General features: G+C 40.1%; 1 protein-coding gene and 1 pseudogene across 3 annotated transcripts in view; one reads left to right on the top strand and one right to left on the bottom strand.

Annotated features, from left to right (window-relative positions):
* LOC121100983 overlaps positions 1–9,745 on the top strand; it is a 24,287-nt pseudogene extending 14,542 nt beyond the window's left edge.
* Positions 1–10,117, bottom strand: part of YIPF4 (Yip1 domain family member 4) — a 52,124-nt gene extending 42,007 nt beyond the window's left edge. Inside the window, exon 1 of one of the 3 annotated variants that reach the window (XM_040623075.1) lies at positions 9,813–10,117. In XM_040623075.1, the coding sequence (XP_040479009.1) occupies positions 9,813–9,891 (79 nt within the window). In that variant the 5' untranslated portion in view covers positions 9,892–10,117. The remainder of the gene's footprint in view (positions 1–9,812) is intronic. The other 2 variants (XM_040623073.1, XM_040623074.1) reach the window with 2 other exon arrangements.
* Positions 10,118–11,029: the final 912 nt, after the last annotated feature.

Genomic DNA, 11,029 nt, shown 5'->3' with positions numbered 1-11,029 from the left:
TGAATGAGAGGAAGGGTTGGCAGGGTATTTTTAAAGCTCTATCCGAGAAAAACATGCAGCCAAGGACCCTTTATCCAGCAAGGCTGTCATTCAGAATTGATGGAGAGATAAGGACCTTCCAGGATCGCCAGACACTAACCAATTTCGTAACCACGAAAACAGCCCTACAGGAGATATTAAGGGGGGTTTCTAGAAAAGTAAAAAGGCCCCAAGAGTGATACAGAACAGAAATTTACAATCTATAGAAACAAAGACTTTACAGGCAACATGACATCATTAAAATCATATCTCTCAATAATCACTCTCAATGTGAATGCCCTAAATGCTCCCATAAAACTCCACAGGGCTGCAGATTGGATAAAAAAAACATGACCCATCCATTTGCTGTCTACAAGAGACTCATCTTGAACCTAAAGATACATCCAAACTGAAAGTGAAGGGATGGAAACCTGTTTTTCATGCCAATGGACCTCAAAAGAAAGCTGGGGTAGCAATTCTCATATCAGACAGATTAGATTTTAAACTAAGGACTGTAGCTAGAGATACAGAAGGACACTATATTATTCTTAAAGGATGTATCCAACAAGTGGATATGACAATTATAAATACCTATGCCCCCAACAAGGGAGCAGCAAGATACACAAGCCAACTCCTAACCAGAATAAAGAGACATAAAAATAAAAATATGTTAATAGTAGGGGACCTCAACATTCCACTCTCAGCAAGAGACAGATCACGTAAGCAGAAATCAACAAAGAAACAAGAGCTTTGAATGACATACTAGACCAGATGGACCTCATAGATATATACAGAACACTGCACACCAGAACAACAGAATACACATTCTTCTCGAATGCACAAGGAACTTTCTCCAGAACAGACCATATACTGGGTCACAAAACAGGTCTCAACCGATACCAAAAGACTGAAATTATTCCCTGCATTTTCTAAGACCACAGTGCCTTGCAAATGGAACTCAATCACAAGGAAAAATTTGGAAGAAACTCAAACACTTGGAAACTAAGAACCATCCTGCTCAAGAATGATTGGGTAAACCAGTAAATTAAAAATCAATTTAAACAATTTATGGAGACCAACGAGAATGAAAACACAACAGTCCAAAACCTATGGGACATGGCAAAGGCGGTCCTAAGGGGAAAAACATAGCCATCCAAGCCTCACTCAAAAGAACAGAAAAATCTAAAATGCAGAGCTGGTTCTTTGAAAGAATAAATAACATTGATAAGCCACTGGCCAGACTTGCTCAAAAGAATAGAGAAAGGACCCAAATTAATAAAATTATGAATGAAAGGGGAGAGATCACAACCAACACCAATGAAATAGAAAGAATCATTAGAAACTATTATCAATTATATGCCTAAATTAAACAACCTGGAAGAAATAGATGCCTTCCTGGAAACCTATAAACTACCAAGACTGAAACAGGAAGAAATTGATTTCTTAAACAGGCCAATTAATTATGAAGAAATTGAGTCAGTGATAAACAACCTTCCAAATAACAAAACTCCAGGCCCGGACGGTTTTCCTGGGGAATTCTACCAAACATTCAAAGAAGAAATAATACCTATTCTCCTGAAGCTGTTTCAAAAAATAGAAACAGAAGGAAAACTACCAAACTCATGCAGTTTTTATATTCTCACCTCAAGAAGCTGGAACAGCAACAGAGGGACAGGCCTAATCCACGCACGAGGAAGCAGTTGACCAAAATTAGAGCTGAAATCAATCAAGCAGAAACCAGAAGTACAGTAGAGCAGATCAACAGGACTAGAAGCTGGTTCTTTGAGAGAATCAATAAAATTGACAGACCACTGGCAAGACTTATCCAAAAGAAAAGAGAAAGGACCCAGATTATTAAAATTATGAATGAAAAAGGAGAGGTCACGACGAACACCATTGAAATTGGAAGGATTATTAGAAATTTTTATCAACAGCTATATGCCAATAAACTAAGCAATCTGGAAGAGATGGAATCCTTCCTGGAAACCTATAAACTACCAAGATTGAAACCGGAAGAAATTGATTCCTTAAACAGGCCAATTAATTATGAAGAAATTGAGTCAGTGATAAACAACCTTCCAAATAACAAAACTCCAGGCCCGGACGGTTTTCCTGGGGAATTCTACCAAACACTCAAAGAAGAAATAATACCTATTCTCCTAAAGCTATTTCAAAAAATAGAAACAGAAGGAAAGCTACCAAACTCATTCTATGAGGCCAATATTACCTTGATCCCCAAACCAGGCAAAGACCCCCTCAAAAAGGAGAATTACAGACCGATTTCCCTAATGAATATGGACGCCAAAATCCTCAACAAGATACTTGCTAATAGAATCCAACAGTACATTAAAAGGATTATCCATCACGATCAAGTGGGATTCATACCTGGGATGCAAGCGTGGTTCAATATTCGCAAATCAATCAGCGTGATACATCATATCAACAAGAAAAGACTCAGGAACCATATGATCCTCTCAATCGATGCCGAAAAAGCATTTGACAAAATACAGCATCCTTTCCTGATTAAAACCCTTCAGAGTGTAGGAATAGAAGGTACATTTCTCAATCTCATAAAAGCCATCTATGAAAAGCCTACTGCAAATATTATTCTCAATGGGGAAAAGCTGGAAGCCTTTCCCTTAAGATCAGGAACTCGACAAGGATGCCCACTCTCGCCACTATTATTCAACATAGTACTAGAAGTCCTTGCAACAGCAATCAGACGACAAAAAGGGATCAAAGGTATTCAAATTGGCAAAGAAGAAGTCAAAATGTCTCTCTTTGCAGATGACATGATACTCTATATGGAAAACCCAAAAGAAGCCACTCCCAAACTATTAGAAGTTATAGAGCAATTCAGTAACGTGGCGGGATACAAAATCAATGCTCAGAAATCAGTTGCATTTCTATACACGAATAACGAGACCGAAGAAAGAGAAATTAGGGAATCCATCCCATTTACAATAGCACCAAAAACCATACGTTACCTTGGAATTAACTTAACCAGAGACGTAAAGGACCTATATTCTAGAAACTATAAATCACTCTTGAAAGACATTGAGGAAGACATAAAAAGATGGAAAGATATTCCATGCTCATGGATTGGAAGAATTAACATAGTTAAAATGTCCATGCTACCCAGAGCAATCTACACTTTCAATGCTATCCCGATCAAAATACCGAGGACATTTTTCAAAGAACTGGAACAAATAGTCCTTAAATTTGTATGGAAACAGAAAAGGCCCCGAATCTCCAAGGAACTGTTGAAAAGGAAAAACAAAGCTGGGGGCATCACAATGCCGGATTTCGAGCTGTACTACAAAGCTGTGATCACAAAGACAGCATGGTACTGGCACAAAAACAGACACATAGACCAATGGAACAGAATAGAGAGCCCAGAAATGGACCCTCGGCTCTTTGGGCAACTAATATTTGATAAAGCAGGAAAAAACATCCGGTGGGAAAAAGACAGTCTCTTCAATAAATGGTGCTGGGAAAATTGGACAGCTACATGCAAAAGAATGAAACTTGACCACTCTCTCACACCATACACAAAAATAAACTCCAAATGGATGAAAGACCTCGATGTGAGACAGGAATCCATCAAAATTCTAGAGGAGAACATAGGCAGCAACCTCTACGACATCGGCCAAAGCAACCTTTTTCATGACACATCCCCAAAGGCAAGAGAAACAAAAGATAAAATGAATTTATGGGACTTCATCAAGATTAAAAGTTTCTGCACAGCCAAGGAAACAGTCAGAAAAACTAAGAGGCAGCCCACGGAATGGGAGAATATATTTGCAAATGACACTACAGATAAAGGACTGGTATCCAAGATCTACAAAGAACTTCTCAAACTCAATACACGAGAAACAAATAAACAAATCAAAAAATGGGCAGAAGATATGAACAGACACTTTTCCAATGAAGACATACAAATGGCTAACAGACACATGAAAAAATGTTCAAAATCATTAGCCATCAGGGAAATTCAAATCAAAACCACACTGAGATACCACCTTACGCCAGTTAGAATGGCAAAAATAGACAAGGCAAGAAACAACAATTGTTGGAGAGGATGTGGAGAAAGGGGATCCCTCCTACATTGTTGGTGGGAATGCAAGTTGGTACAGCCACTCTGGAAAACAGTGTGGAGGTCCCTTAAAAAGTTAAAAATTGAGCTACCCTATGATCCAGCCATTGCACTACTGGGTGTTTACCCCAAAGATACAGACGTAGTGAAGAGAAGGGCCATATGCATCCCAATGTTCATAGCAGCATTGTCCACAATAGCTAAATCGTGGAAGGAGCTGAGATGCCCTTCAACAGATGACTGGAAGAAGAAGATGTAGTCCATATATACAATGGAATATTACTCAGCATTCAGAATGAACGATTACCCAACATTTGCAGCAACATGGACGGGACTAGAGGAGATAATGCTAAGCAAAATAAGCAGAGAAAGACAATTATCATATGGTTTCACTCATTTATGGAACATAAGAAGTAGGAAGATCGGTAGGAGAAGAAAGGGAAGAAGAAAGGGGGTAGTAAACAGAAGGGGGAATGGACCATGACAGACTATGGACTCTGGGAAACAAACTGAGTGCTTCAGAGGGGAGGGGAGTGGGGGAATGGGATAGGCCGGTGATGGGTATTAAGGAGGGCACATATTGCTTGGTGCACTGGGCGTTATACACAAGTAATGAATCATGGAACTTTACATCAAAAACTAGGGATGTACTGTATGGTGACTAACATAATAAAAATATTATTACACACACACAAACACACACACACACACAAAGGCTCTGGGAATTCTGCATTAAGGAAACTGGTTTAATTTAGCTTAACACATTACTTGTCTTATGTCACATTTATGTTGTCATGGAACCTTTCCCCGCTGGGAAACACTGCGGAAGATACTTCTGCAGATGAAAGGAAGCAAGTAAAGTGCCAACAGAGTGGTAGGGATTGATGGATGCTGAGGTAACAGGAAAAAAGAGATAGCCTGGCTATGAAAATAAGGAAAAAGGGAAGTAGATTTAATTTATAATTCTGTCAATTAGGAGGGGACCTGTGAGTAATGTTAGAGATGGAAAAAACAGGAGAAATAGAAAATGCTAGAGAGAAAAACAACGAAGAGAAAGAAAGGTTCCAAAAAAGGCAGGAAAATATGAGCATAAAAGCACTAGTAGAGGCTCATCCCAGGAAAGAAACCCTTCCTTTAAGATCTGCAGGAAAGATAAATGTTTCAATATAGATACAAAGATATTTAGAGGTAGAAAAATATGAAGACAGGAAAATGGCTATCAGGTGGCTTAGATCATCTTTCTTGCTTCGTTGTTTCTGTTCATTACCTTTCCAACTACTAGCTGAATTTCTCTTGAATTAGTATTGTCTTCACTTCTAGGAGCACAACACCTTTATCTTAATCAAAAAGTATCATTCATTCATCACCAAGTTCCTGCTATGAGCTAGGCTCCGTGCTAGGCAGTGAGAATAAGCAAAGCACAGCTTCTTACGGTGAGGAGCTCATGGTGTAAATGAGCAGTTTTAGGTCTGTGCAGATTAAAAAGTATAAGACCAAGGGACAGCTCCACCAAGTATTGTACTTGCACAGTTCTTAAGTGAATGTTCTTCCCCCTTTTCAACTGGAAAAACTCCTACTTATCCTTCAAAATACACCTCATCTGTCCCTGAAGACTTCCTTCATCCTTCCTGCAGTTAACCACTTCCTCCTTTGAACCATACTTTTTATACCATTTATTATGTACGATGAAATGTATCTGTCTTATTAGACCATTTCTTGGTGTCACCCTTGCACATGGGGTACTTAGCCCATCCTATATATAAAACATGATCTATCCTTCAAAGTTTGGCAAAATATCTCCATTAAACTGTCCCTGATCTTACAGCTACAAAAAATTTCCTCCTCTTCTAATCGTTCATAACATTCTAAATCAGTGCTTCTCAAGCTTAATATGCATATGAACCACAGTGGGATCTTGTTAAAATACAAATTATGATTAAGGCAGATTCTGTGTTACTAAGTGCCCAGACATAAACCAGGCAAAGAATTACTTATTTATCTGATACAAAATAAAGTCAAAGGATCCTTGAAGGTTTCTATACTACAGTTCACATATATATGTCATTACATTCTTCCTTTTACATACATGCATTTCATTACTGCTTTTGGATATAGTTTTATACTATCGACTTGAATATTCAGCCTGGATTTCATTATCCATCTATTTATTCATTTATTGGTTTATTCACACATAGCTCATGTTCTTTTAACTTGTACTTATGGAACTTGCTTTTATACATATTATCTTAAATATCTCACAGTATTATGTATGCTTTTCATTTAAAAAATTTTTTTTTTCGTTTTTAGGGCGCCTGTGTGGCTCAGTTGGTTGAGCGTCTACCTTCAGCTCAGGTCACAATCTCTCTCCCTCTGCTGCTCCTCTTGCTTGTGCTTTGTCAAATAAATAAAGAAAATATTTAATTTTTTTTTCATTTTTAAAAAAGATTTATTTATTAAAATTTGAGAGCAAGTGAGCACGTGACAGCATGTGCACGCAGGGGGAAGGGCAGAGGGAGAGGAATCTCAAGCAGACTCCAGACTAAGCACAGAGCCCAACAATCCCAGGACCCTGCGATCACAATCTGAGCCGAAATCAAAATTCAGACACAACCAAATGAGCCACCCAGGTGCCCCATTTAAAAACATTTTTAAAAAAATAATCTCTACACCCAACATGGAACTCAAACTCACAACCCCAAGATCAAGAGTTGCATGCTCTATGAACTAACCCAGCCAGGTGCCCCTGCTTTTCATTTATAGGTGAGAAAATAGAAGCTACAGAAGTTATGTAACCTGCCTGATATCACATACTACTCTAAGACTTAGAACTTTAACTGAAGTCTGCTGGCTCTACATCCAGAAATTTTTTAGTGATACCATCCAAAATGTGCTGTTTTATAGTCTCAAGTATCAATGTCATATGAGATAAAAACAGAAATCATTTATTCTTTCAACAATTATTTCGTGATGTTTATGTTCTGGGTTCTGTGGTACAAGTGCTGGAGTTATAGAAAAGATTAGGGAATTCTCTAAGGGACAGTTAAGCAAGGTTTCACCAAGGAAGGAGCATTCCAGTCCAGTCTTAAGTCTCAACTCCAGGTAAGGAGGAGAAAGGCATTCTAAGCATGAGGACCAGGATACACACAGGTATGGAGACAGGACACCAAGGCACATTTTAGAACAAAGGATAAGCATGTACAAGCAGTACAGATTGGTATCATTAAGAGAGACTTGGACAGAATCTAGACGGAAAATATACACTGAAAATACTCATGGTTAGAGTAAAAGCAGCAAAGGGAGAAGAAAGAATTTATATAATATGCTTAGGAACCAGAGAAAAGAGAGTTGCAGAGTCAAATTTTCATGTTAGAGAACAATAAAAAATAAGTGTGGAGCCAGTTAATAGTGAAAACCGAGCAGCATCATTACTAACATGTACCAAGCTCTTAACTCTACTGGATATAGTACTAAGTACTCTGAGTTTGCAAAATATTTAAGCACTTGTGTATTAATTCCCATTTTGTATATGAGAAAACTGAAGCTGAGAGGCTAAGTAACTTGGGCAATATCACAGAGATAGTAACTGGCAAAGCCAGGATGCAAACCCAGGACTCTTAACACTATACTTCAGATACACTATTCAATTTACAAAAATGTAAGAATCATCACAATTTCATGGAAAGAATTCTGATTAGTTCTTCATTCAGATCCTTCATGTGGAGGTTACTGAACTTCTCTAAGCCTCATTTTCATTATAAAATACAAGAAAAATGATGCTCAGCATAATTCTTATAAAGACCACACAAGCCATTTCCTTAAAATACTCTGTAAATTTAAAATGTACAATGTCATACACTTAAGGGTATTATTATACATGTCTATCTTTGTGTATACATCTTCGGATATACAGGGAGTCTATATCTTTAGAAGCTACACGGAGAAGTTCAAATAAACCTTATATCCATTAGGTTAGGTTTACTTAGTCCAGGTTTCTTGGTTTAGTATATAGAGTCAATGGGTTAGCTTGTTGTATCATTGTTAGGTTTTTTTAGGTGTATTTGAGAAAGGTTATTTCAGGGGGTGAGGGGGTGGATAAGAAATATATACACACAGTTACATGAGTTTGAACAATGATAAGACAATTCTTTAAAAAGTCTGGTAAATTAAAGTTGATATTCCTCCAGAAGCACTATGCTATCAAATTTAAGCAAACTGAAATACTTTGGGTTGCTATATTTCACCAAATATTCATATTAAGTTTAAGATAAGCATATCAGAGGAGCCTGGGTGGCTCAGTGGGTTAAGACCGTCTACCACCCAGGTCATGATCCCAGGGTTCTGAGATCCAGTCCCACATTGGGATCCCTGCTCAGGGGGGAGTCTGCTTCTCCCTCTCCCCCTGCTCACGCTTTCTCTCTCAAATAAATAAAATCTTTTAAAAAATTTTTAGGAAAAAAGTAAAATAAAAGTATCAGCTATGTTCTCTATGATAAATAAAAATTGTATTTTCCATTTTAAATTATAACCAAAACTACAATACTTTTCGTTTCTTTCTTTTTCTCTAATTTAAATTTTAGGTAGTTAAAAACAGTGCGATATTGGTTTTTTTAAACAATGCCACTCAGAAATCGAAACAAGGAAAACAAAACAAAGAAAAACAAGCTGTACTAACTGATGCATCCTGAAACCAGATTTCTGAGCAAACGCTACGTTCTTCTTCTCTAGAGTGAAATTTCTACAGCTTCATGCATAATTTATTTTTTTATTATTGGGCAGTAAGTCCTGTGTACATAGCCTAATAAAAGTAAAATTTGAAACTGACTAGCAGAGAAAGATTCGGGTTACAAAGAGTCTGGTAAGGAACAGAGAAAAGGAGGAAAACAAACTTTCCTGTGATGTAGAAAAAGAAAAATCTCTCCGGCATAATTGCTTCCTCACGACAGGACAAGGAAATAAGTAGAAGCCTTTGGGAACAACCCAATTGTATCACAAGAAGTTTCAAACATGCTTGGGCCCACTTCTCTGAATATTGAGGTCAAACACTATGAAACAGGAGGAAAACCGGGACGTCGGCAAGATATCAGAGTCCATTAAAAAAAAAAGGAGAAAGGAGGAGAAGGGAGGAGAAGGGAGGAGAAAGGAGGAGAAAGGAGGAGAAAGAAGAAGGAGGAGGAGGAGGACGAGAAGGAGGAGGAGGAGGAGGAGGAGGAGGAGGAGGAGGAGAAGGAGAAGGAGAAGAAGAATACGACGACGACGACAAAAAAACCCACGAACTCCCGGAGGGAAGTTTGTATTCGCACTACCGAGTCTAATTCCAGCATAAAGTCATCTATCCATAAATAAGAGAGGAACACAGCTCCCCTACCTTGTTTTCATTCTCTGACACCTGGCCAATCTAACTACCCCTTTTTCGAGTAACAGCAAATCACTGCGGACATAAAATCTTACTGTTGCGTGGGCCCACCTGAGGTGCGGGGCGAGCCAGAAGCCCAACGAGTCATTCGGGACACCTCCCCCACAGCCCTCTGTCGGCCACTAAGGCCCTCTCGGAAGGCCGGGCAGGCGCAGAGGGCTCCGGTCCCCAGTCAGCTTCCTGCCTGTCCCCACCCAGCCGCAACCGCCTCAGCATGAGAAAGAGCCCCCCGCGTCGGACCCCGCGTCCACCGGGGGGACGGGCCTTCCCGGGGCTCAGCCTCACCTTCCGCGTCTGCCGAAGAGACAAAGGTGAAGTCCCCGTTCGTGGGGGAATACGCCGGGGGCGGACCCGGCGGCTGCATCTCGCGGCCCCTCTGCGGCTCGGCCCAGGCCCCAAGGCGGCCGCGGCACCGGCCCGCACGCACGCCCTACGGTGAGGCCCGTGAGCCGGAAGGAGCAGGCTGGGAGCGAGGCCGGAGACAAGCTACCCCGAGACTGCCCCACTGAAGTCCTTTAGGTGGCGGCCGCCCAAGCACCACGACGCCGGCGCCCTGACAGGACCATAACAGTGACAGCGGCCCTTGGATTGGCTCTTTGTAATGTGCTCTGCCATTGGCTCCCGGGAGAAAGGTTCTCATTGGGTCTCCCTGTTGTTGATTCCGGAAGTTGACCCAAGGACGGGAAGTTCACTTCTAATTCTTGGAACCTCCAGGCTTCCCTTGCCTTCTGGGCTACCCTTGTTTACTTTACGTCTCTTCGCTTGTGGCTCTTCTTTACTTGTTTTCCAACGTTTTCGTTCACTGGATGGGCTTACAGAATTTTAGAACTAGGAACATTCCTAGAGGTCAGCTCCGGTCTAGCATACCAAGATTGCTTTGCTTTTAGTCCTTGACTATTTGTAAGGAGATTTTGAGTAAATTATATAGCGGCTCCGAGAGTCACGTGTGAAAGGAAGAGTGCTGGATTGGATTATAATAAAAAAGCAGATAAATTGTAAATTGCCACCCAGAAACTGGGGCTGTAGTCTAGCCACATTATGAGGGAGACAACTGAGGCCAGAAAAGGTAAGGAAGGAACAGAATTAGGATGGTACTCAAATCTGTCTTCTAGTCTAGTGCTCTTTTCACTACAAGTCCCTATCTATTGATAAACTTAATCACGTTTACGGACCCATCTACGTTTTTAAATGTTTGAATAAATATACTTAAATTTAATATCCAAGCCACATAACTGTGGCTTCCAATTTGGAGGGATAGGGTTTGAGGGTAAAACATGACACAGACTTGCAGAGATGCATGATGCATCAGCAGTAAAGCTATGGGAAGGCCCGGCATGGCCATCAATGAGTACAAGGAAATATTGAAATTTTTTGCATAGGAGTTAACAATTAAGTTGGTACCTAAAGGATGAGTAAAAACTTCTAGGCAAAGAGGTGTCGGGGGGTGTCAGCTTGGGTCATAACATTCCAGAGATCATTTAATGGACTTGGGATACTGAAAG

The sequence above is a fragment of the Ursus maritimus genome, unplaced genomic scaffold (genome assembly GCF_017311325.1).
Source record: "Ursus maritimus isolate PB19 unplaced genomic scaffold, ASM1731132v1 scaffold_6, whole genome shotgun sequence".
In the NCBI taxonomy this organism is placed as follows: domain Eukaryota; kingdom Metazoa; phylum Chordata; class Mammalia; order Carnivora; family Ursidae; genus Ursus; species Ursus maritimus.
Note: the sequence above shows the minus strand (reverse complement) of the source record. Positions and strands in the feature narration are given on the sequence as shown.